We start from the raw sequence: 26,906 nt of genomic DNA, 5'->3' as shown, positions 1-26,906 counted from the left end.
CGAAGCACTATTGTACAGTACATGAATGGCTCTGATCATGTTTTTGATTACCCGGTGCGCATTGTATTTGCCCTTTATGAATTCGGACAACTCTATTATTTCTCCTCCGAGTAGGACTAACAATGATTCGTCCGTATTCTGACACTGCTCCACTGCTTGGTTTTCCTATTGGATCCGTATTTATTGGACTTCCGGAAGCTTCCCAGATTTCCTTCCTTCAAGAACGTTGTCTTCGGAGGATGTGTAGTATCATCGATTTTCTCCTAAACGGATCAAACACTAGGTCCTGCGTAGTCACCCCTCTATGAGCTGATGACTGGCCAATCTGTGAAGCATCTTTCCGTGTTTTTGACACAGGCGTTCTCGGGAGTGATGTACTCCTTTTAAATCCCTCCCTCTCTTTCTCCAGGCTATTCGGAGTATTCGATGCAACCGTGGCCAAGTAATCACACCCAATTTAATCGGAAACGGCTGAACGTCATTATTATATTATAATTTGGGGAGAATGAATCAATATATTAGTCCAGTCATTAAAGCTTCCCGAGTTTCCACCTCCGAATTCTTTCAGTCAAGACGAATTGACACGACATTTGGGTAAATTACACTTTTTTTCAGAAAATACGCACTCAATATCCACCAAATTTTCAGAACTTATTCCGAGGGTTTAAATATAGTAGATTCTTAAGGAATTCGGCTTACTTTCAATTGGAGAAAAGTGCGTGCGACAGACAGACAGTCAGACAATGAATTGATTTTAACAAGGTTTTGTTTTACACAAAACTCACTAATACTAATTTGAATTTAATTTTTCATAGCTGCCGTGAGCCTCAAACTGGTTGTTATTTGTTTATTTCTACGTATTTGGCTTATTAAAATGACGGCCTCGACCGCACCAGTAAAAATTCGAGGATTTATAACTTGATTAGGGAAATAATGCTCGACATCGGTAATGAATAGCAACGAAATACAAAGGAAGTACATTTCTCTTGATAGCCCACATTTCGGTCGACTCTGGGAAGATAGCCCTACCGAGCAGTGGGTATTGAAAAGGAAAAGAGGGAAAAGCGGATTTCAGGTCAATGCGCATAATTTGGCACGAACTAAGGAATATGGGGATAACCCCCCTGCTGGTATAGTCCTCTAATATAAGCGGGTGTGGGGTGGTTTTCCGTTCTTTCAAAAAACTTTCTAGTAAAATTGAGAACGTGTCCATAAAGAAGATTAACTTTAGCCCGTCAATGTACTTCGGTATTCCGGTCGTATTTTCAAGGTTTCTTTGAAAAGCAAACATTATTGAAATGGATTCACTGTCTGTCTGTCACATGCACTTTTCTCAGAAATGGTTGGAACTGCGAAACCCCACGCATTTAATCAATTACATTGTTCCACGTTGAACTTTAAGGGGGCCCCTATACCCACAAAAGAAGGGTGCACATTTTTCTTTCATCGAATATATCCATGTCGGGTATGAAATGAAGGGTCACGATTATTACTTTTCGAAGTAATGTTAGTTTGGGCATTGGTTACAAAAAAAAGTAGCACGAGGTCCAAAAGGTGTGATGGTCCATCCAATTGCCATCTAGGCCTGAATACCCCTCCCAATCTGACCAAATTCTAATTATTCTGTTCAGAGAAAGTCACACCGCGTCCCTTTTACTTGCTATAGTGTACCTATTAATCATAGTATCTCAAGAAAGCCTATAACCATCAGGAACTTTAGTATATTCCCTACTTTCACATCTTTCAACTTTGGATCTAGTGTTCTCTCAGATGCCTCGACCTACTTTGCACAAGTGCCGGTCACTCTCCCAGCACGTGTATAGAGGTTTCGTCACACTCCGCACAAAACCTGCAGGCAGTGCCCGTAGATATCCCTAGCTTCCAAAGATGATAGTCTAGCCGACAGTGACCAGTGAGAATTCCCACTATGATTCAGAGGTTCTTCTTGGTGAGGTTTAAGCAACCCTTTGTGTAGATGAGTTCGTATCCCCCAATAAGCACCCTGGACTGCTCCATCCCTGGTAGGCCTGCCCAGTACATTTTCCTCTTTATTTCTTAGTGTCATAGCCATGAAACCGTTTCCGATTAAACAGAAGGGTTCTGGCCCGTGTAAAGACGTCCCTGCTCCGTTCTTGGCAGCATGGCCTGGAACCCACAGTATCCAGACCTTCTTGGACCTGCTGAATGTATTCATTCTCTCAAGGAATTCCCATACTAGTTAAGAGTTCACCTGGATGGAACTAAGAGCCTTGATCACTGCTTGGCTATCGGTGAGAAAAGAAATGTTCTACCCCCTGCAGTTCCTTTGGAGACTCAAGAAGGCACATCTCTCTACGGCGTATATTTCCACCTGGAATATACTAGTGTACCTGCCCATTGGCTCGAAGTACATTTTGCTTGGACCAATGACACCGGCATCCGCTCCCTCTGCTGTGAGGGGTCCGTCAGTGTACCAAGTAATCAGTTACTGGTTTAAACCGTATGTCGCAGCCACGCTCCCCCAGTTTGCGTTGTTACCACAATTTCTTTCAAACTTCTTATCGAAGTGAAACCTCGTTGTTATATTATCCCTTGATATCAGTAATTCAGGATACCGCCTAGGAAGAATATCAATCATCCCACGATTTAGGCAGCTCCCCGCCTCACTAATACTCCCGGCCATCCTGAATATTGTTCTCCTTGCCTGCATTTGTATGTGCAGATGGAGAGGGGTTAATCCCAGAAGGACCTCCAAGGATGCCGTTGAGCATGTCCTCATTTGCCCCCCTAATTTGCTTGAGCAATACCCTGGCTTGTGTGCTGAGTTCGGTTCTTTCTGCCCAGATTACCGCTCCATAGGTAATCATTGGGCTTGGCTGCAACCCCATTTTTTTCCGCTATGGATCTATAAGTCATCAGAGCCCTCGTGGCTTTCCGACAAGTATTTCCGACATGTGTCTTCGATTGTAATTTTTGGTCTAGCGTAATTCCCAAAAATTTGACCTCTGTTTCTCGCTTTAACTCCATATCATGTAATCTTATGGCTATCAAGTGATCAAGCGTACACGTCCTAGTGAATGGTACTATAGTGGTTTTAACTGGTTTGATCCGCAGTGCCACCTTCCTGACAGAGGATATTCCCCGTCTAAGCTCTATATTTCTAACTTATTGCTAAGAATAAACTCAAGAAGGTATTCACCTCTTCGCTTGGTGTCGCTGCTTCCCCAGACTTCGTGGTGGGCGTTGGCATCGCAGCCGAGGATTAATGATAACGCCCTCTTCTCACAATACTTCACCAGTTTTGCGACTTGTTCCGGTGGAACCCGGATTTCGTCTCCTGGGAAGTATCGCGATGCCGCGACTGCCTCTCGAGTGCTCCTCCCGGCAGATGCAGGTTTATCTGGGCTATCTTAGTGCTGGCCATTGCCTCTGTTAGTGTTCTTCTCTACTGTTGGAGTATGGCCCTCCTCCTCCAACATGGCGCTTTCCTGCGCGTCGCTGGGCCCTAGAAGTCGTAGGTCTAGGTCGTCCAGCTTCCGCTTGTCCTCCCTTGGGTTCAGGTTTGGATTTTTTGGGAGCATTCCCTTCATGCTCTGTTGCTCCCCACTTTCTCAACTTCGATAGACATGCCATAAGTCTATCCTGAGCCTTCTTAAGGGCCTCTTCTGGTTTTAGGCTGTCCTTCAGATAGCGCAGGTACCATTTAGCACCTGAGCCACTAAGACCTGTCTCCTTCCTGGTTGCTGGTTCCTGCTTTTTGAGCAACGGCGTTCGTTGGTTGTTGTCCACGCAGTATACCAATGTTAAGCTTGGATCCACTGCTTGACATCCCAACTTCTTACTTCTTGGGTGTAATCACCTGGCTCTCAGTATTTCGGAGATCTGCCTCCGCTTGATTAACCAGTTTGTGTACGATACGGGGCCCCGCTTTATTGATTTTCGTTTGTTTTTTTCTTTATTGCTGGTAGTGATTTTATTCCTACGAGTATGGGGGTTAGGAAGTCTGCCGTGCCATAGCTCCCCTAGCACAGCAAAATTTAACTCTCCGTACGAATACAGTCAGTTACCCCTGACTGCAAACTATCCAATGGGCACGGTTCGCATGACACCCTAAATTGGAGGAAGTGTCTAGATCCATAGCGTTTTGTTAATAGTAGAGTCACCTCATGCAGGGTGTGTCTTGGTAGACGCACCGGCCTAGAGGAGAGACAGCTCATCTGCAGAGAGTGAGTGCACTGCTTGACCAAATTAAGTTAATAAGAGTTTATTATTGTATTTTGAAAACGTACCCCAAACACCCCTTTCGTTCATCATAGGTCCTCAAATTTTGCAACAATATAGCTTCTAATATGAGGCCTTACACTTAAAAGTTTTGGTAAATATCCTGCGATTGCTAACAAAGTTTTAGTAGCTCAAGATTGTCTCTTTCACCTCAAATTACTGCCCCCTGAAAGATAAAATTCTAGTATGTATATACATTAGGAGCTATGTGTAAATGGCACCATCGTGCAACCAGAATATTCTTAAATAAATGATTAACCCTTCTTATCTACTACAACGAGCTTCCAGTTTCCCACTTCTTTGGTCTTGGTCTTGGTCTTATTTAAAATAGGTGTTAAATATTATGTTTTGAAAACAACAGTGCGCTTCGACTGTAAGAAATAGAATAAAATCTCTAAATTTCTGTTTGAAATGCTATATCTTTGCTACCTATTCAAACTGCAAACGGTTGTTAGAATCAAATATCTAAGCACATCAGAAATAGATTCACAATTAAGCCAGTATTGATAGAAAAGGTCTGTTCTGAATATTTCAGTTATATTGTATTTGTCTGATTTTGATATGGGGTCAAAATTGTTCTAAAAATCGCGCGGGAGAATCTAATTTAAAAATAAAAGAAAAGCTAACTGGAAAAGCTTCAAAATGTAAGCTGACTTGATTTTTATCTAATTTTTTAAACATCATATAAGTACACATCCAAGAAGAAATATAACTTTATTAATCAATATTTAGATACACACAAAGGAGGACACCCAAAATTAAGAGAAATTTAATTCACCCGTTTGAATCTTGCTTTCACCAGTATAGCTGATGTTGCTTTGCCACTCCGGAGGATATGCTACCCTAGTAATATCCAGATCCTGCAATCCCTGAAGTATTATAGGCTGAACGAGAAGAGTAAATCTTTACAAGGGATAGTTACAATATGGATATGGCACATTATGCTATCAAAGCCTCAAGGGCTCGGATTCTCATTGGCAAACTTTTTTTAATTAGAAACATTACGGAATTATTGCTTCAAATGGACTTCACAACAAGAAAATAAGTTCGTATGTTTTGAAATTGCATTTTCGTTCTTCTATCAAACTTATTACACTCAAACAAATTCACAACAAATTCCCACTCCGAGTCGTCAGCTTTCGGTTTTTGGCTTGGTAGGGAAATTGATGAGCGAAATACTGAAGATATGCAATATCTGCCAGCAAACCATAACCAGTTAAAAAGTTCATACTCGAATAAAGATTTCATCATCCTAACATAGCACCATTTACTTTGACACTGCAGACTAAGTGGCGCCATAAGCTCTGTCATAAGTCATTATAATATATGGAAATAAATGCTAATGGTCGATAAAGTGCAAAAAGGTGTCAACGAATATTACCCATAAATTAGTAGATAATTATTCTTTGTTATACTGGTTATGGAAAAATTCACATAATGAAAGCTTCTGGATAGTTAGCTAAGCTAATAGAATACAATTAATTTTTTCAACTTATTAAATTTTAATTTTGATTTTCATCTCTCACCAAAAAAGACTATAATTATGAGGGAAGGAAATTATACCCTACATTGCTGCATTGTTTCGGGATGCTAGGAGGAACTTAAGGGGGGTCTTGCAGCTAACTACTAAAACAGAAGAGATATCGGCAGCCTAGTGTTTTTTTTTAGATTTTTCCGTTGGATAGTTTCTGAGAATGGGTCCGTTAAAGAAGTGATAACTTTCGACCTCTTGCACTTTCTAACAAATGTCGATACTAAGACCGACTTCAGAAAGTACAAACCGAGACTTTTCATTTGATACTTCACATATATTTGATGAAAAAAAATTTGCGCCCCACTTTTACATGTATGAGGACCCCCTTAAAGTCAATGTAGAATTATGTAACTCACTCTATGCGTAAGCGGTTACAGTTCCCACCTTTCTGGCGAATTTGGTGTGGACCACTCCATCTCCGAAGAGAATGCATGTGACGGACAGGCAGACAGACAAACAGTAAATCGATTTTAATAAGCTTTTGTTTTACAGAAAACCTTAAAAAGGACGAAAATAGCACAGATAATAAAATTTCACAACAGCTAAAACATTTTGCTCCGTAAAGCAATGAGTAAATTTTTGTCTTTTCATTTGAAGTAATCCAGCAGGTATGTCCGCCACTTTATTTCATCTATACTTAGAAGTCTACAGTTATAGAAAATCAATCAATTTTCAGAATTTTTTTTTTGGTTTTTGGGATAACTCCGCCCAAATTGATCTCGATACGACAATCCTCACTTTGTATACCACCTACCCAAATAAAATTAAACCCGAATCACCAAGCTACCCGTTGTCCCGTTGTCATCGCAATGGTTTCCGATACCAAGAGCCTGTCCTTTTGCATCAACTCAACTCCTATTCCAACCATTAAACAAGTTATTTGTCAATGCGTAAACTTAACCTGTCCAATACTCCTCACGCCAACAAGGCATTGGGCCATGTAAAAGGTGGGTCCAGTTCTCTTCAATCCATCATCCAAACCCAATCCCTTTACTAGCCGAGTGTATGGAGATTGATGTCACCAAGGAAAACGCAAGAACCAATTCGGGACACGGGACAAATTGTATAAACTAGTCCTCCAGGTCGGGGGTTAGGTACGGCTGACAACCTTATACGGAAAACAACTTGTTACGAAACCACAAAAGGACCCTCGGACTGGACTGACAAAACAACGACAAATGAACGAATATGGAAAAAGGATTTGCACATTTTCTCATGGAGCGTGCGCTCCCTACACAGGGAAAGAGCTGCCATGCAGCTGGACAATATCATGTCCCAACATAGCGCTGATGTAATACTTTAAAGGAGATCCATTGGATAGGGTCCGGTTTCCTGGATAAGAGTCACTACACTTCCTGGAGAAAAGCCACTACACCATATATGCGATTCACTAAACTGGAGTTGGTTTCTTAGCCGGTCAAAAAATGAAACCTGCTCTTATCGGCTTTGAAAAAATAAGCAAATTGCTATGCACTCCACGCTTCGAGGCAGACTTATAAATATAAGCCTCATTAACGTCCACACCTTCACAGATGAGACTGCAGAGTCGAAGAAGGATATCCTCTACGATGCAGATGCAGCAAAAAAGCCCTCGAAGCCAATCCCAGGTGTAATATCAAAATCATACTTGGGGATTTCAACAACCAAGTAAGGATGGAATCCCTTTGGAGGCGATACGTTGACTCCCATGGCTTACATAGGGATACCAATGACAACTGACTGCCGATTATTCAATAAACAGTGTCACACAAATTGCTTATTGGAAGCACCTGTTTTGCGCGGAAAGCCCACAAACGTGGGACTCTCCAGATAGGACTGCTATCAAACAAATTGATCAAATTTCAGCCTTGACGAATGTCAGAATATATATAGGGGCGAATATAGACTTCGATCCCTATCTCGTTAGCATAGTGCTCCGGGCTCGAATTCCAACACCACCTACAATAAGCTAGTAATGGAACGGAAGAATGCTGCATCCCAAAGAATGCGGCACGCACAGAGGCCTACCAAGAACTCTGTCGTGCAGAGAAGCGACTTCACAGACGGAATAAGGAAGCCTCGGAGAACTAACAGATCTGTGAAGCAACGGTACCAGGGGCGGAAGCTTAACCAGTTAGTCAGCAACAGCCTTACACACCTCGATGTTCATCCTGCCGAGACAAAGAAGGAAATCTGATTTCCGACAGAATGAGCATATTGGAGCGATGGACTGAGTATTTTGATGAACTGCTCAACAGAAAGAATATCGCCGTGGTGGGGGTCCCGTCAACTGAAAATTACGGAAAAATATTGCCACCACCAAGTATAGAAGAAACAGTTCGTACAATCCATCGGCTTGAAAATCATAAGTCGCCAGGAGCCTATGGAATTACAGCCGAATTGGTTGAATATGGAAGCGACCAATTACATCGAGTGCCTCACTTGTCAACCGGCAAAGAGGCATTATCTGTCCCATATATAAAAAAGGAATTATACAGCATCAACATCAACATCATTGGCCAATACCAAAAAGGCTTCACTCCAAGCAAATCAGCAACAGATCAGATTTCCTCTCTGCGGCAAGTGATGGGAAACTATTGGAATATGGTCATCAATTGCATCCCCTCCTCGACTATGTGTGATAGCGATAAGCAAAATTGGTATGACTTACTAGGCAACCCTGACTAAAGTATGAGACCAGATAAAAACAGCAGGATCACTCTCGAGATAATTCAACATCAACAGCAGTCTAAGAAAATGGGATGCCCTACCGTGCACCCCTTTTTAACCTGACCCTGGGAAAAGTGATCCGTGATGTTGAGATAAATGCGAGAGGCAACGTCCTCTTCCAACCAACCCAACTACTGGCCTATGCCGACGATATCGACATCATGGGAAGAACATCCCAAGATGTACAAACTGCCTTCATCCAAATCAAGCAGGCGTTGATGGACATGAGATCTTGGGCTACACATCAATGAAGGAAAGACGATATATGTGGTGGCAACGTCAGCACCGGAAACCAGCCAACCAACAGCATTGAATTGCACTGGTCAAACGAAGACAATGAAGATAGGGGACTACAACTTTGAGGCCGTTGAAAATTTCTCCTATCTAGCGACGCCAGATAGCTTTTAGGGGAAACGAATCTATCAAGATGTCAATGGCATCATTCTCAAGAAGACAAACGCAGCATCATGTAGTACAGGCCTGAATGCAGAACACACCCTTAGGGCTGTTCTTCTGTAGACTTCACCCAGTTGTTAACGTTGAATGATAACTGCGATGTCTTTCATCAAACTGGAGGTGCATGGAGCAAGATTGAGCTCAACACCCTGGCTATAAGGAACCTAAAAGCACACCGTTACCCTCCCAAGTTCGGCATCAACGCTACCAAAGGCATACATGCAGTAGATCCTTTGTCGCGAACATACTTCATGTGATGTGATTCCCAATTTTAAAATGGGCGCTTGGTAATAAGGACCGCTTTAGATCAGATCAGAATGCTCTAGTCAACCCTTAACAGCTTCCCTTCGCATGAGTATATCTCAGCATCTTCCAATTGCTTTACGACCATAACTAGCGCTATATCGTTGACGTAAACCACCACCGTGGCTTCCCCCAGAAAGGGAAGATTAAGAACATCAGTGTACACGATGGCAATATGCTGTGTCCAATGTCGTCTCAATTGACTATTAGAAAAGCCGTCCTATGCAGAGACACTAAAAGCTATTAGTGCCCTCTTCATGGTGGGAGAATAATCAATGGATGATTTTTAACAAGACCATGGCATATGATCTGCGAAGATAAATGGCCTCCAAATCGCCCCACCTCGATTCTATAGGCGTTCCGCCAAGGGTTTACGTTGCATTCGAACAGAGCTCTTTAAAGCATTCCGTTTTGCTTGTTGGATGGGGAAGTTGAGGCTTTGTGAGCTTGTTTATAGCTGTTCTTTTTCGCCTCTCATCGATCCAATCTATCCCCTCTGAGCGGCTCTTCTGACTCGGTTGCTAGTGGAAAGCTGATCAGTTCACTATTCCACCAAATGTTTGTTCTTCTATTGAGGAATGAGCACCTTTTAATCATGGGCGCGTCTCATCCTTTGGCAACGCATTATGCCACATGGACAGATTTCCCATTGAAGTTTTATTAGGTTGATCTAACCACATCTTTATGAAAGTCTGTTAATCCAGGCCTTCCCCAGAACAGCCTGAAATCTTTCTCAATTTAGTGCATCCTGGTGCTCTGCTTTTTGGCTCCATCCACACATCAAAGAAGATATGAGTTTAGCACTCGATAATGCACCAGAATATAACACGCGCCCGTGTAGGGCTGACAAGGGTTAAGCTTCCGATTGAGGCGACCCCTTTCCTTTAAATCACCTTCATTGGCCAATACTACATACAAAATCGCAAAGCCATCTAATAGACTCCACCTCCTTACATTTACTTCTCTGCTATCTCACTCAAGGCCCCAAGCACTGAAGTCGCTGGCAGTCACTTTTGGACTAAGTTCCGCTGTATCGAGAACAGGATTGTCAAGCCTTTTCTCGAATTAACACAACGTCGGCCTTGGTGAAGTGTAGCAGCTGTAAAAATGTACCAACCATAGTCTATTTCAGCTTACAAAAACTGTTCCGCTCGAAACGTCTCACCATAGGGTCAAACTCTTTCTGTACAAGACAATGATCTTTCCAATCCTCATGCATTTCTCGGAAACTTGGATTCTTAGCAAGAAAAATTGCGAACTCTTCACCGCGATCGAGAGAAGAATCCTCCGAAGAATTTTTGGCCCCCTACATGAGGATGGACGATTCCGTAGCCTACATAACGACGAAATCTATGAGCATACCATGACCATCAGGTTTTGGATGAAATCCGGCTCAATAGGTTACGGTGGGCGGGTCACTTAATTCGTATGGATGAGGATGATCCAGCCCGAAAAGTCTACAAGGGCAATATCTATGGTATAAAAAGAAGACGAGGCAGACCCTGCCTGAGACGGGGCGATGGCGTAGATCAGAATGCCAGACAGCTTTTAGGGATATCAAATTGGTGGACCTCGGCCTAAAGCCGAGATGTCTGGAGTACTTTATTAAGGCAGGCCTAGACCGGATACCGGTTGTTGTGTCATTGATAATACCAACTGAACTGACAGGCACTCAATGTTCCTTACATAAACACAAAATTTTCTATCGAGAAACTGAAACTAGAATCAAGTCATGATAAGATAGGCTATAGTAACAAATGAGATATAGGCCCCTCCGATGCTAATCAGCACCGAATTGGATTAATGGCTGTTGAAGGCGCTGGCCTAATGGGCTGCGCATAATCCGGATAACATTGAGAGCGGATATCTGCAACGCTGTGGACCTAAGCCCAGAGGACAACTGACTTCCAGTTTGCCCCGAACTATCATGGCTGACTTGTAAAATCTATTTTGGGATCTATTGCCTGCAGCAGCCAAAGAGTTGCGGTGAAATTATTCTAGATCTAGATCTCTTGGTCGATTTGTTCCAAAAGGGCCTAATTGCTACTTTATCTAAGCGTGATAGGAATAGGATTGATTTCTTATTGAAATTTTAACAAATTTGAATTTCCATCGGTGAGCCAAAGAAAGTCTCTTCCTCGAACCATGATCTTCTCTACTTTTTCTTCAGCCTTTGTCCCGTTCGCATGTGGAGTCGGCTCGTCGTGATCGGCGTCGCCGTTTTGTTTTATCAAAGGCCTGATCTGGATGCAATCGCAAACTTTCGAATCCCCATCTAGCGTATCAAGCCGCCATTGTTTCGTCCGGCTTTTTAGTTGCTTACCATCAGCTTCGATGTTTAGACTAATTTTGGCGAGTGAATTCTTATCAGCGCGAATTACCTGGTTGTTTTAATAAGATCATTGCCCTGTAACTGCCCTCAAAGCCCTCCCCTGCTTGTCGTAAGAGGCGACTAAAAGGGGGTAAAAATTTGTGGCTAGCAACCCACAAATTTTGAAACTTTACTATTACCGAAATGTCAACAATGCCTGACGTCATAGCAGCGACCTTTGGCTATCAAAAACGGACTAACATTGGTTTCTGAAATGTGCGCACTCTCTTCGAAGACGGTAACGAGCGTCCTCAGAATGCGCACTTTCTCCAACTTGATGATAAGGAGCATCATAACTGTGCACCAATGTGTTTTTCAAACACTTCCACTGCGCTGACGACATCTATTTACTATCTCACCGGGTTATGCACTTTGGGGAAATGGCTCCAAATTTGGAAGGAAAGGCAAGTAGAGTTGGACAAAAGGTAAACAGCAGTAAAATAAAGGTTCTCAGTCTGACGGTTGATTGCACTATCCCTATCTACAATGGGCGGCATCGAAAGCGTCAATCAATCTATATGCCTAGGAAGCATGGTTTGTGCCGACGGCGGCACCGAACTAGATGTTACCGATTGCTTTCGCTGCCCTGTCTAAAATCTGGAATTGCAGTTATCTCAATACTAAGATCAAGTTGAGGCTGTTCTGTGTTAGCGTTCTACAGGGTGCAGCAGCATAACTTCCTTTTTTAAAATGCGCGCCACTCAGTTAGTTGATGTCATAGCGGAGCGCTAGTGGTCTCGTTCAAGAGGGGATACTGTAAAGTTTTGTCCCGACACGGTTCTGTCGCCATCATGCGTTGGAATAGTGAGGAGCGTGCCTTTGCCGTTGAGGTTTACTTTTCAAGCGGATGTTCGGTTATTGCAACACAGCGTGCATTTCGGAATCGCTTTAATTTAGCCCCGTTGGCTCCCGTCCCAGACCGCAAATCAATTGTTACATGGGTCACAACATTCAGACAAACTGCAAGTACGACAAAAGGAAGAACTGGAGTCCCTCGGTCCGTTAAATCACCTGAGAACATTGAAGCAGTGAGAGCGTCAATGTTGCGATCGCCACGCATCTGCCCTTGGACTATCCGATCGTTCTGTGAGAAGAATTCTTCGTGATGATCTTCATTTTCATCCCTATAACATGGTGATAGTGCAGGAACTTTCAGAACGTGACTTCAATCCTCGGATGAACGCGTATGAGCTTCTTCTTGGTGTCGTTCCCGAGGGTGCTATTGTTTTTTTTAGCGATGAAGCCCATTTTCATTTGTGTGGGTCGGTTAACAAACAAAACATGCGCTACTGGGCTGACACCAACCCTCGAGAATTGCATCAAAAGCCTTTGCATTCACCCAAAGTCACAGTGTGGTGTGCAATTTCCTCAGCTGGAATTATTGGTCCCTGGTTTTTGGAGGAAAATGAGCTTACAATGATAGTGAATTCGGACGAGTATGTAAACATGCTACAAATTTTTTTTTCCCACGGCTAGAAAATTTGGATTTGAGGGACATTTGGTTCCAACAAGACGGTGCAACAGCACACACTTCACGAGCATCGATGGCTGCTTTGAAGGAACACTTTCCAGAGCGCCTTATCTCAATTAGAGGCGATTTGGAATGGCCGGCACGCTCTCCCGATCTGTCCCCTTGTGATTTTTTTCTATGGGTTTTTTTGAAATCCCGTGTTTATGTGAACCATCCAAGAACCCTACAAGATTTGAAGACCAACATCCAAGAAGAAATTGCCAACATAACACCTGCTATGCTAACAAGAGCCATGACAAACGCCAGAAATCGGTTTACGCAATGTATGGAGAATGGGGGACGTCACCTAACAGATTTGATCTTCAAAACAATGTAAATAAAAACTTTAGACATGTATCTACATTATAAAAAATAAATAAATATTTTCCGATGCATACAATAGTTTTTATTGAGTTTTGAAAAAAGGAGGTTATGCTGCCGCACCCTGTATATGAAAGAAGCACATGGAAAGTGAACTCCACTGTTACCCAAAAGCTCCAAACTTTCGTCAATACCTGTCGATGCCGTATCATCGGGGTACGCTGACCTCACACCATTTCAGACGAACAACTTGCATAGGCATAGCACTCGTATGCGATGTGATAGAAAGACGGAAGTAGCAGTGTGTGCGTCGCAATTCCTTTACAGGCTATGCCATACAGTGGAATCCACTCTCCCAGGATGGCTGATGAGTGGGTCGGGGCCTTGAGGCGACTTAGCATAGAATAATAAAATCGCGGATGATCGTGGGAGGAGCTGAAGCGCATTTCAGGTGACCGCGGGCGATAACGCGTAGAGGCGATTTACGCAATATACCCCTCCAAGGGTTAAAGGGCACCATATGTATTAATACTGGTGGCAGTGGGATTTGTATCGTGATTTGACGTCGGATACCAGTCGACTCAGCTGTGAATGAGTACCTGAGTCAAATCAGGGTAATAATCTCGGACGAGCGCAATGCTGACCACATTGCCTCCTAGTGTGCCGTTACGGTCTTGAATGAAGTGCTCTAACACACTTCAAGACCCTGATCCAACTGAATTGTTGCGCCAACGATTATTATTATTACTGATATATTAATAAGATCCTACTATGACCATAATTTAATTTAATTATTTAATTAATTTTTAATTTAATTTTAATTTCCAGGAATTTAATAACAAAACTAGTTTAAACTCGAAGCGCCTGGCACCCAGAGTCGTCTTCTAAGGTTATCTTCTAATTGTTTTTACGTTTTTGAATCACAAAATTGTATATGGTAAAATTATGAGAAGGTATATGTTATGGGCAGAAACAGATAATGTGTAAACTTTGATCATCTCGGTTGTTTTTTTTTGCACATTGTTAACGGTGCCCTGCTACTACTACTTAATTGATAGCATATTTTTGAACTGAATGCATTCCATTATAATTAACGTTAATAGCATTTACGAAAGTTTAAATAAAAAATGAATCGGCTTATTATTTTTTACATATATGGGTGGAAAGGTAAATCTTGGCTTGAAACTTTGGAAAAAGGAATTTAAAAAACAGGTTGTACTCTTAGTCCTTTCTTCTTCGAAAAGTATTTGGAATGCGTCGATATGAAACTACATGTATATTTCCGCAGTCAATGTTGCTCTACATTTGTCCACATTTACTACCAAATATACCTAGATATCTCTAAAAGATGATGCAATGCTAAACTTTCTGTCATCATTAGAACAAGCAAACTTGGAAAAAGCTTACCGTCAACACACAGCCCAATATTCTTCGGGTTTATATAAATTGCAAACATAATCAAAATGAAATTCATCATCTTAGCCCTTGCTCTCATTGGTGCCGCTTCTGCTGGTTACATCGCTCCAGCTTCTCCCCTTTTGGGAGGATACGCTGCTCCTGCAATTGCTTCTGCTCCACTTGCCTATGCGGTTCCAGCTATTGCCGCTGCTCCAGCGATCGCCGCCGCTCCCGCAATTGCTGCCGCTCCTTTAGCTTACTCAGCCCCAGCTTACGCAGGTTATGGACTCGCTGCTGCACCTTTCGGTCTCTTGAAGAAGAAGGCTGCTGCTTAAGATCTTGTCTCGTTTCTGTAAAGGAATACGCAAATAAGAATAAATGAAGCTAGTTGAAAATTGACATTATGTTTCTTGTGATAACCTTATTTTCAATTAAGTGTTTGGTTTCATTGATTTGGGAAGTGCAGGAACACGGTTGACTTGTTTAGATTAAATTTTCGATTGTGGGTTTGTACGGGTTGAAGTCGGGAAGCTCTTAACCATCACTAGCGTATCATGTCATCGTTGTTACGGTCAGCCCTTTGGTTGTGTCCTATCTAGGTGAAGACCATTGGACAAACGCATTTCGATGCCCCAGGAGCAACGCTATATCATCGTCTTCATTATCGCGAGCGAACATAGTGTCGATGCATTTTTAATTTGAGATGTATGTTGATACGTCGATCACAAAGAATGCTCGTTTGCTCTGGACTGCATACAAATTGCGCCAACGCGTAAAACAATTTCACATGTCACTATTTGATATTTGTATTGACACGGGATACTTAAGTTGCTGTCACTAGGGCCGGTCGTGGAAACTATCTTTCATTGAGATTCAATTAGAGATCGTGCTGCATGGTACGATCATTAAATTGTTGGTCAAGTTGCTGAAAATCACCTTTAGAAAAAAATTAACTGTGTAGAATTATCTAACAGCAGCCTCAAGGTTTTGTGCCGTAAGCTTGACAGTTGTACATAGGGCCATTATGAGAAAGGTCCGGGGTGATAAATTATTTGAAAAAAAGCGAATCCGCAGTGAAAATTATGCGGAACTGGGGTAAAAATTACGCGGACATCCTTATTATCCCCTTCTCCGCCTCCCATGAAATCTCGAGTTAAATCCCCCTAGAAGACTCTAGGCCTGCGCGGAATTTCCTTCTTTCTACACATCCCTTGCTAGGACCGGATATATAGCATTAAACCCGTGATCCACGTACAGTTCGGCCTGTCAGTTACGCCTGAATTGTCCGCATTTGATCGGTGGCCGTAAAGTGGATGACATACTCTAGCCTATCAGTTTGATTGAAATGATTCGGCTAACCGGGCAGATATATTTGTCTAGGCTGTGAGCAAAAATTTCTCGTTTGTTTTTGCGAACGAGAATTTTATGTTCATTTTTATCGTTGGTGAACATTTTTGATAAATGCTTACACGCGAAAATATCTCAAGTTCTCGTTGCAAGGCCTTCCACGTCCAGAGTTGATGTTGTGGCTTGCCGGTCCGTGGATGGTGCATTCTGTTCAATTGGTAGGCGGGTGCATTGCGGCATTTTCCGGTGTAATGGACAGACCGAACTATATGTGGATACCGGACTCTGAGTGTGATGATAATGAAGGGATAGGTGAAAAAATGACAATAACAGCAAAGAGGCTATTTGGATCCCATATACTTCACAAAGGAGCAAACAGAAGACATAAATGGAGCAGTCTGCAGGGAGGTGAACATTGGATATCTCATGTTTCAGTACCTTATCTGAGAATGAAAACAAGTCGAAAAACGAAAGTTTGGCACTTCAGGTATGAAAAGTTCTATTCAATTTTTATGAATAAATATTCGGGTACATTATGGTTCCATTTATATATAGCTTGAAGTGTGTATGCGTTGAACATCCGCGGTATTCCATTGGATATGATTTTAACATTTTATCTCTTAATCTAATGTGACGTTAAAGAGGCAATTTTGGTCTTGTTAATAATAGCAGGATTTCCACCACTATGCTGCTTTACATTAAAGCCAATACTAGTGCGAAACTTCACTGATCTAGGGTAAACTTCAGGAGAGTTCGCAGTAAATATCAACAATGTGTTGAGCATATATAAGTTTGGAAGATATTTCGAGGCTTCGATATCATACAGAGGCGCCATCAAGACCGTTTTTCAAATTTTTCTGGTTGGCAGTTTGTAGGAATGGCTATTTAATTTAAGTAACCATTTTATGACCCCCTTATTCCCGTTTTGCAACCGATTTCAGAACTAAAACCTGATTTGAAAAGTGCTAATCGAGACCTTTCATTTTATACACCACGTAACTATATTAAGTGGAAAAAATCGTCCTTTTGCATTCGTAGAGACCACCCCCCCCCCCCTTAAATTCAATGTAGAATGATGTAACTCACTGCACCCATGGGCGTTCACAGTTCCCACCTTTCCACCACTCCATTTCAGAGAAAAGTGCGTGTAGTAGACAAACAGATAGATAGAGACAATAAATCGATTTTAATAAGGTTTTGTTAAAACCTTAAAAAGGGCCGAAAGAGCTTAATTGATAAACACCAACGGAGATATGGAGCGGTTTCAATGTCATAGCCATCAAATTTGTTAGAAGCAACTATGCGGGGACCATTCTGTATCCATGACCTAGCAACAGTCGTCTCACAATGTCAGGTTACTTCCCTGCGATTCTCAACAAATTGGCTGGGAAAGTAACACATGCAAAGCGACAAAAGAGCTATGTGATTTCATCACTTCATCAAGTTTCCTCGGGCCAAGAAGAAGTGAAATAATTTGCCTAACCATTCAGGTTTCATAAATACTAGAGCTGATTAGAAACAGGTAGCACTAAACGAAATCTCATTGCCAGACCACGTTTCCACTTATATTGGTCAGATCGCGATAGCCTAGTGGACTCTACTCTAGATTTGTATTGTTTTCTATTTATCACCTATACCTATGTTTCTGTAGTTAGAATTCACCGCGCGGTTGCACTGGCCCCCGGTATTATTGCAATGTATACTAGATACTCGTCTTCGTTCGGGATAGTAACTTATTTAGATTTAGTTAAGCAAAAAATAAAACAGAACAGGGATTTGAGGGAGAACGATTGCAGCATTGAATCGATTTCATAGTAAGAAAGTAAGTAATAATAAAGTCAGGAAACGGGAATGCATGCTTGTTTTGCAGTTTAAAGATAATATGTAATTTGAAGTCACATCTATATAAACATTGCTTATTAACACTTGATGCATCTGGACATACACCTAAATATGCATTCCAATATTTTCGCTTTACTTCGCACACTAAACGCTCATAAATATGCATGTATTTAAAATAATTTATATATACAGATGTATATGCATATGCATTTATGTATCTAGAGTGCCAGTTAATCCCGACTGAATTGCAAACGGCGTGTATCGAGGACCACCGGGTTAGCTATGAATATCACAAATTAACCTTCTAAATGGTTAGAGCTCTGGGCTGATGTAGCGGAAGGTCACTGGTCTCATAGCGGTTTGTTATCGTAGCTGGATGTTGGATACCAGTCGACTTGGCTGTAAACGAGTACCTGTCAGCAATTGAGTCAAATCAGGATAATAATCTCGGGCGAGTGCTATGCTGACCACATTGCCTCCTACAGTAGTGTACCGTTACAGTTCTGAGTGAAGTGCTCTGACACCCATTTAAGACCTTATCTAATATGGATTGTTCCACCAACGGTTATTATTATTATTAGAACGTTTCAATTTGTGTTCGACTAAACTGTTTCCTCCTTTCTGGGCAAGTAAACCTCCTTTGCAAATCCGTAATCCAGGGTGCAGGAATCGACGCGTCTATCGGAAGAATATCAGTGACGTTAAACTGTACTTTAGGGGCTCCCCACCAAATACTTTCCCTACCTTTGGAGGTAGCCATGGGACACTGTAGCATTGGGTTCTGTTGCAGGGATAATTACTTCCCCATTACTCATTGGAAGAATTCTGGGATAACAGAAATCTAATTACAGACATCGATTCCATGACGTGTTTATAACCTGAATTCCGGAACTAAGTCATGTTCCGGATCAGAACGTCGTCTATCAATACCCGGTGAAAAATAATCGAGGTACCCTACCAACTAGGCAACAAATTGTGTGGAGTCTTTAACAAACCAGACAAAGCATACTAACTGAGGATGTCAACCCAATTCATAATGAAACTTTCATTGCATTGTAGGTCGCATTCACAGAATATGCTAAGGTTCTCCCAGATGCTAGGCAAACGATCCTAAAACTAAAGTTTACTTCGGCAACACAAATACGCAGAGACAACACCTTGTTCTTCTAGAATCATGTTGGGAAAGCAACCTCGATCTGGATTAGGCAAAAGACTTCTTGAAAAGTGTTTGGAGCGGCCCCGACCGTTATAATTTAAAAGCGGTGTGGCTCCAACACCACATGCGTTCATGCGAGACCATTCCGGAATGCGAATGCCTGATAGAACTGCAGTTGACATTGAAACAGCCCTTGAAAATGTTTGTAATAGGAAGCCGCAAAGAGTTGATAAGATTCACAACTTCTGGTTAAGCGGTTCAAGAGTACTTACAGAAAATTGGCAAATCATTAGAATCAGATGATTGTTGATCAGAAATTAGTTCCATAATTAGCATGAACTCTTGTATACAATTTTTGTAAACTTTAAACTGTACTTTTAGACGGTTGTATATCAAGATATAAATGAAAATATATTCTCGGATAAAAGAAATATACAGCCATAAAAATCGTAAAAAGAGCTAGGATTTTCTGGTGTTATTTTTTTCTTCAGGTTAGAGAAAACCTTTTGTTTTCTGTTAAAACAGGAAATATAAAAATTTTCACTGATAATATTGTACCAACGCCACAAAAGAAAAACAAGTTGGGAAATTGGAAGCTGGGCCCTTAAGGTATGATAATTTTCGTGTATTTCTTTTATAAAAAACATTTCAGCGGACATTTGTCCGATTAGTACCTATCACGTAATACGCATGCATTTGTTATGTGACAACATTCAAAGCGACAACTTTGACCTACTAGAAATTTGTTAATTATAGTGCGATTTCCCCCAAGCTTGATAGGATCATGCTCTATGCTCTAGCCTATATTGCTGCTTCATGTGTCAAAGATGAACTTAAGGGGAGTTTTCCAGTCCATTACTAAAGGAACCAAATATATATGATTTTTTTCTGATTTTTCGGTTGGGTTTCTGAGAATGGGTCCGTGAAAGAAATCATCACTTTCTACCCACCGCACTCTCCCCCTTTCCAACTAATATCAAAACTATGACCGGTTTCAGAAAGTACTAACAAAGACCTTTCATTTGATACCCCACTTAGCTATAAGGCCTACAAATAAGTTCTGTCGGTTTTCACAATAGATAGCGTAGCTTGTTTTTTATTCCATTGATCCCCATTTCCAAACATTCATCGGAAAGCTACTGTCAATAGGCATAAACGTCAGTATAAATTATTTAATTGAAGTGTAAACAACAATACTTTTTTCATTAACGAAAATGGCCAATTTTGTACCAAATAATGTCTTTTTGCGGGGAGTTCTACTTCATTATTTCAATATGAAGAAAAAAGCAACCGAAAGTCATCGCATTTTGGTGAAAGTTTATGGTGACCATGCTCTATCTGAACGAACGTGTCAGAGGTGGTTTGGACGGTTTAAAAGTGGCAATTTTAACTTAGAAGACGAAGAGCGCGCCGGACGGCCAACAATTTTTGAAGATGAAGAATTAGAGGCATTGCTCGACCAAGGTCCATCGCAAACGCAAGAAGAACTTGGAAAAACACTTGGAGTCACTCAGCAAGCTATTTCCAACCGTTTAAAAGCAACGGGAATGATCCGAAAGGTCGGAAATTGGGTTCCGTATGAACTGAAGCCAAGAGACGTCGAACGCCGTTTTTTCACGTGGGAACATCTGCTCCAACGACAAGAAAGGAAGGGTTTTCTGCATCGAATAGTTACTGGTGATGAAAAGTGGATCCTTTACGATAATCCCAAGCGTCGGGCAACGTGGGGATACCCCGGCCATGCCTCATCATCGACGGCCAAAGCGAATATTCATGGTGAGAAGATCATGCTGTGTATATGGTGGGACCAGCTGGGTGTGGTATACTATGAGCTGCTAAAACCGAACGAAACGGTCACGGGCAAACTCTACCGACGTCAAATGATGCGTTTGAGTCGCGAACTCAAGAAAAAACGGCCACAATACCAGCAAAGGCATGATAAAGTTATTTTGCAACATGACAATGCTCGTCCACATGTTGCACAGCCCGTTAAAACATATCTAGAAACGTTGAAATGGGAAGTCCTACCCCACCCGCTGTACTCTCCAGACATTGCTCCTTCTGAATACCATTTGTTCCGGCCGATGCAACATGACTTGCCAATTTTTGGCGCGATGGTATCTATGAATTGTCTGAAAGATGGAAGAAAGTTGTGGCTAGCGATGGGCAATACTTTAAACAATGAATGTATAACCAATTTTTCACAATAAAGCTTAGCCGTAAGAGACTTTTTTCCCTTGGCAAAGAAATTTTCAGTGGTATCAACTTGCTTCGAGACTTAACATCTCTACTAGAATAGCTCACCCCGGCTGGGATTAGGTGTTTGATCATTGAGGCAAGGCACCTGAGAAAATATCTGCGTCCTAACAGGGAGCTAATATTATTGAATCAAGAATCCCGGCCCTCATCTCACCAAACCAGTTAAAAAAGGGACGAAGATGGCTACGGTTTCTTACCAGGACAGAAGCAACTCTTCAGACGCTGCCTCACCTCTGCCCTGAGAGCAGCGTGACCGAAGCGGCTTGCAGATGATATGCGCTCCCTTTTATAATTCGATAATTCACAAAACACGACAAGGGTGCGAATTATATTCTACGTAAATCCGCCTACAGTTCAGACCAAAAGCTTGGCCGGAGCTAAACAATTTTTCTTCGGGATCAGCGGAGTCCTAACTCCGCATCGACTTAATGCCGAACCGGACCAAATGGGGAGTAATTTGCTCCCACTCTTGATGGTCCACGAACTCCTTTTTTAGGTTTAACACCCAAGTTTCCAAAATTATAAAATGGACGAAAACGGCTACGATTTCTTGGCAGTACTACCAGTAGTTATAGCACGTGCCGTCCGATTGAAAATATTACCTCGAGCAGTCGGTGTTCACGACTAGCAAACCTGTCAGGGGAATTTGGTTGGTTGACAACCTTGGTGACCATGTTGGTCACCGTGTTGATGCCAAGATGATACAACAGCCTACTCTGTTCGTAGTAATAATAAATTTGGTAGTTCGGAGTAATAAATTTCTAAAATCCAGTAATATGCCATTATCAGCTTTATTTCGAAAAATATCTGAAGGAGACTGATGTATTATATTTTCACTTCTAGATTTTGGATAGACGCATCATGGTGAGTTCTTTTTTAAATTTCATGGTTGGGTACGTCTTGAAAACGAGGCCTATTTCACTTTGTAGGGCACACTTTCTGAGTACGGACTCCCCTACTTTTCAAATGATGCAACTTTCAAAAAGTGCTGATATTCCGCATGAACATATTCTGTGCAAAGTATTTCTTTAATGCAGCAAAAAACTTGCGTCACTTTCTATAAGTAAAGGGTTTTATGGACCAAACATTTCTGTTGAGTTTCATAATAACAGCTTGTCCCGTTTTCGACACAGCCAATCGAATTTTAAAGAGATTTTATTTTACACAAAAACTCGAAAACAATTTCTATTGATGTCTATCATCTATAGAACTTGTGATTGAATCTAAAGTGAACGTGATAAAATGCCGAAGCTTTAATTATATAATTTGGCACTATTCTTTAGTTTCTTATCTACCAGCACATATGTTAAACATCAAATCTATATATTTACATAAAATGGCAATTTAACCCAACTTACTTACTATAAACTCTTATTACCAACTATGTATATTTAAAACCAGGTATTTTCCTATGCCATCATGAAGAAGAAAGGATGCAAAGGTTACAACTAAACAAGTCTTGGAAGGCTACAATACGACTTTCTCGATTATCATAACGTAATATTAGATAAAAAGGTCGACTATAAGAATAACCCATAAATTTAATCCGGCGACAAACTTTACATTCAATATGGAATTGGTCCGCAGAAGTTTAGAAGATGATGCAATCCTTATCATAGTTAAATTAAGTAAGAACCCTTTCTTGGCAAAGCAGTCGAAATCTATTTTATATGCTAAACAATGGCAAGCATAAAGCTGCTAGATTAAAAAAGCTTCGAAGGCGCATCTGGTTTTCTTCAAAACAAAATGAAATTCATTACTTTCGCCATTGCTTTCATCGGTGCAGCATCCGCTGGTTACATTGCTCCAGCTGCTCCACTTTTGGGAGGATATGCTGCTCCTGCATTTGCTACTGGTGCTCCACTTGCCTATTCAGCTCCAGCAATTGCTACCGCTCCAGCCCTTGCTGCTGCTCCAGCTTTCGCCGCTGCTCCAGCCCTTGCTGCCGCTCCAGTCCTTGCCGCCGCTCCAGCCTTGGCCTACTCCACTCCAGTCGCCTTCGCTGCCCCAGCCTATGCAGGTTACGGATTCGCCGCTGCACCACTTGCCCTCTTGAAGAAGAAGGCAGCTGCCTAAGATTCTTTTGTAACTGTAATTCCAAATATACATATAAATAATGTAAATATGTAATTTTTATTTTTTTTTGTCTAGCTATTATTCATTTATTATGGTTAAATCAAAAAAGTGAAGCGATGGCGGCTTTACGGTTTCTTACCAGGGCAGAGGCAAATCGTGAGACGCTGCCTCACCTCTGCCCTGGGAGCAGCGTGACCGTAGCGGCTCGCAGATGTTGAGTGCTCCTTTATATAATTCGTAGAACACGACATGACTACGAAATGATATTTTATTAAGATAGTGGTGTTTTTAAGGATATTTAAATTGAGTCTTTTTAACCAATCAAATTTAGGAGACCGAACAGTCAATGATCGGTGTATTAAAGTGTGGCCCATTTAGATTTTGTCTGTCTATTTCTCAATGGCATAGTAAACGCCCTGAAACTTGGCCGACTGAACGAAACATTCCTGATGTGGGTGCCGGGGCACTCTAACATCGCCGGTAATGAGGAAGCTGTCAGACTGGCTCGCCGAGGGTCCGGATTCACAATGGTGGGGCCAGAGTCAGCTCTTGGAATCCGACCAGCTACTGTCAAGTCTACTCTGAAGGGTGAAATTGCAAGGATTCACGCAACCGAGTGGAGCAGTTTGGACTCTTGCCGGGAAGCGAAAATCCTTGTGAAAGAGCCTAGGGTCACTAGAGCGGCATTTTTGTTATTCCCTAAGAAGTGGGACATGAAAACCCTAATAGGGCTTTTAGCGAGATACTACTCCTTAAACTACCATATGGAAAGATTGGGGTAGTGGTTTCCGCTATGTGCAGCCAATATGTGGAGCAAGAGACGGCCATGCACTTTTTATGCAGCTGCCCGGTATCCTCAGATCTCAGACGAAGACACCTTGGCAAGGTTTTCTTCAATGAAGAATCTGCACACACTCTGCCTCTGGAGAATGTTCTCAGATTCGCTAAAGCCTGCGAACACCGTAGGCGGGAAGCCAGTGAATAGGTAATTTACGGGGATAGTACAACGGGCCTACAATAACAATAGCCTGGGTGCTCGAAGCTGCGGGTGCCCCCAGTAAACTAAACTAACTAACTAAACACCTTTGTACAACAAGAGAGAAGCTTCCAGGAAGATTCAAGCGTCCTACACCAAGATAAGTATGTTAATACCTTTAGTTTATCAGTTTCAAATTCAGGGCTCCAAATATGTATATTTGCACATAAAAGAAAATGCTCTCTTTGTCCATTGGTTAAGTAACCTCAGAATGATATTTCTGAAGATTCTTGTATATCCAATGGAAAGTTTTTGAATTATTTAAATACTGAGCCCAAATGAGCTTCCAAATAGCAAAATCGCACGCTAGCCTTTCACGTATAGTGTTGAAAACAACTACATGCAAAAGCATGAAGAGGCCCATTCCCTTCGCAACTATAGACTGACGGGCGTCATGAAAACCAACCTAATAATCGTAATATACAAATGCAAATGAAAGCTTATATTTAACCAAATATGCAACTGTGTAATGGGTAATATTTTTAAAATTTTGAAATTATCTAGATATGAAATATGAAATTATGAATATTATTTTTAAGGTTCTTTGAAAATCAAAACCATATTAAAAAATATGTACTTTCTGTCGGTCTCCCTGCCAGTCTATGGGTCTGTTTTTGTATCTGTCAAAAACATCTATTCGGGAAACGTTCTCTCAATTTAATTTAATTTGTTATTACAATTAGGAGCCGTTATCTTTTACAATCTATTTTGTGTGATTTTTCGATATTTTATAAAAAGACAAAAATCAAAATTTATGATGGAAACAATCCAAGGCTCGCATAAGATAATCTCTTGCAAACAAACCCTTAAGAGCTCTAAAGAAATAGGGCTTTTTCTTCATAATTTCAACCATTTTGTTCGATATTTTTATTTTCCTATTTTTATCTTCTTTAAGGTTTTGTTTGCAAAACAAAACCTTATTAAAATCGGTTCAATGTCTGTCTGTCTGTCTGTCACAGCCACTTTTCTCAGAAACGGCTACACCGATTAGCACGAAATTTGGTGAAAAGGTGGGAACTGTGGACCCCCAGACATGCAGTGAGTGGTATCCTTCTACGTTGACATTTAGGGGGGTGTAAAACTTTTTTTCACCAAATGTAGTCATGTGGGGTATCAAATGATAGGTCTCGATTAGTACTTTTCGAAGCCGATCTTAATTTTGAGATTTATTAGAAAGATGGGGAGTGGGAGGGGTCGAAAGTGATGATTTCTTTAACGGAACCATTCTCAGAAACTACCCAACCGAAAATTCTGAAAAAGGTCATGAAGCTGCCTCTATATGGTACCCAGGCCTCAAAATACTCTCCATATCGATATCCGTTCAAATTAAGTTAATAATAGTATATTACCATATTTTTGGGGAAATTGAGTAAAACCCCCCTTAAGTATATCCCAGAGTTATACAAGTTGGTAGTATACTACTATAAAATATATATAAAATATATAAAATATATATAAAATATAATATGAAGCATATTATTCCCATTATTAACAAAGTTACAGTAGCTCAAAGTTGACTTTACCGTGTAAATTTACTGCAACTCAATATCAATATCACACTAAAGTGAGTAGTCAGACATGCTGAATGCATATTCTTAACGGGCTACGTACAACTGGGATAGTTCTACATTTAAATATACTCACAGAAGAAGCAAACAAAACCTTTCATACCTGAAGCGCCCAGCTTCCGGTTTCTCGACTTGTTTTGTTGTTATTTTATTCTGCTTCTTTATTTTTTTCTCACTTTTATCATTAATTTCTTTCTTTTATAATTTTTCTTAAAATTTACCATTTTTCTTGGCTTTCTTGTATTTCTTGTATTATTTTGTCTTAATTTCGAATTATAGCAACATGGAGGTGAACTAAGTTTTCGCATTTGAGGATTCCCTCTTCCCCTTCTCCTCCCTGACTCCCTGAAACTCACAACAATGAAGAGGTATTCTCCAATATTATGGCCTGAGGATGCCAAGGCCGGGTGGAAATCCCAAAGCGCGCACGCCGTGAAGGAGGGAGGAGAAGCATGGCTAGAAGGCATAGTTCATGGTGGATCTCTCTCTCGATCCTAGCACCCGGGTTTCGAGTCTTATCACTCCATGCAAGCGGTCGAGTCAATGTTTTATTTTATTATGTATTATTTTTCAATAGGTTCGCGCAATATTCCGATGGTTTTTTGCATTTCAGCTTCCGCTACGAACCCATGTGCCGGCTTGAAGACACGTCAAGCTTTGTGCAATGTTCAAAATTGTTCAAAAAGGCCAGCGTACATTTTCGAGCCTGGCGACCACAAAGATATGCAAGCGCGTGCCAGCGAAACAATGTGGGCGGCCT

The 26,906-nt window shown here is 41.3% G+C and overlaps 2 protein-coding genes across 2 annotated transcripts; both read left to right on the top strand.

Moving 5' to 3' along the window:
• Window positions 1–14,913: 14,913 nt before the first annotated feature.
• LOC119649827 (cuticle protein 12.5-like) lies at window positions 14,914–15,261 on the top strand. Its single transcript, XM_038052166.1, has one exon. The coding sequence runs from the start codon at window positions 14,928–14,930 to the stop codon at window positions 15,195–15,197; it is 270 nt and encodes an 89-aa protein (XP_037908094.1). The 5' UTR covers window positions 14,914–14,927; the 3' UTR covers window positions 15,198–15,261.
• Window positions 15,262–23,212: 7,951 nt separating this feature from the next.
• Window positions 23,213–23,542, top strand: LOC119648447 (cuticle protein 21.3-like). Its single transcript, XM_038050202.1, has one exon. It carries the CDS (start codon window positions 23,213–23,215, stop codon window positions 23,540–23,542), a length of 330 nt encoding a protein of 109 aa, XP_037906130.1.
• Window positions 23,543–26,906: the final 3,364 nt, after the last annotated feature.

This window comes from Hermetia illucens, chromosome 2, assembly GCF_905115235.1.
Source record: "Hermetia illucens chromosome 2, iHerIll2.2.curated.20191125, whole genome shotgun sequence".
NCBI classification, from domain to species: domain Eukaryota; kingdom Metazoa; phylum Arthropoda; class Insecta; order Diptera; family Stratiomyidae; genus Hermetia; species Hermetia illucens.
Note: the sequence above shows the minus strand (reverse complement) of the source record. Positions and strands in the feature narration are given on the sequence as shown.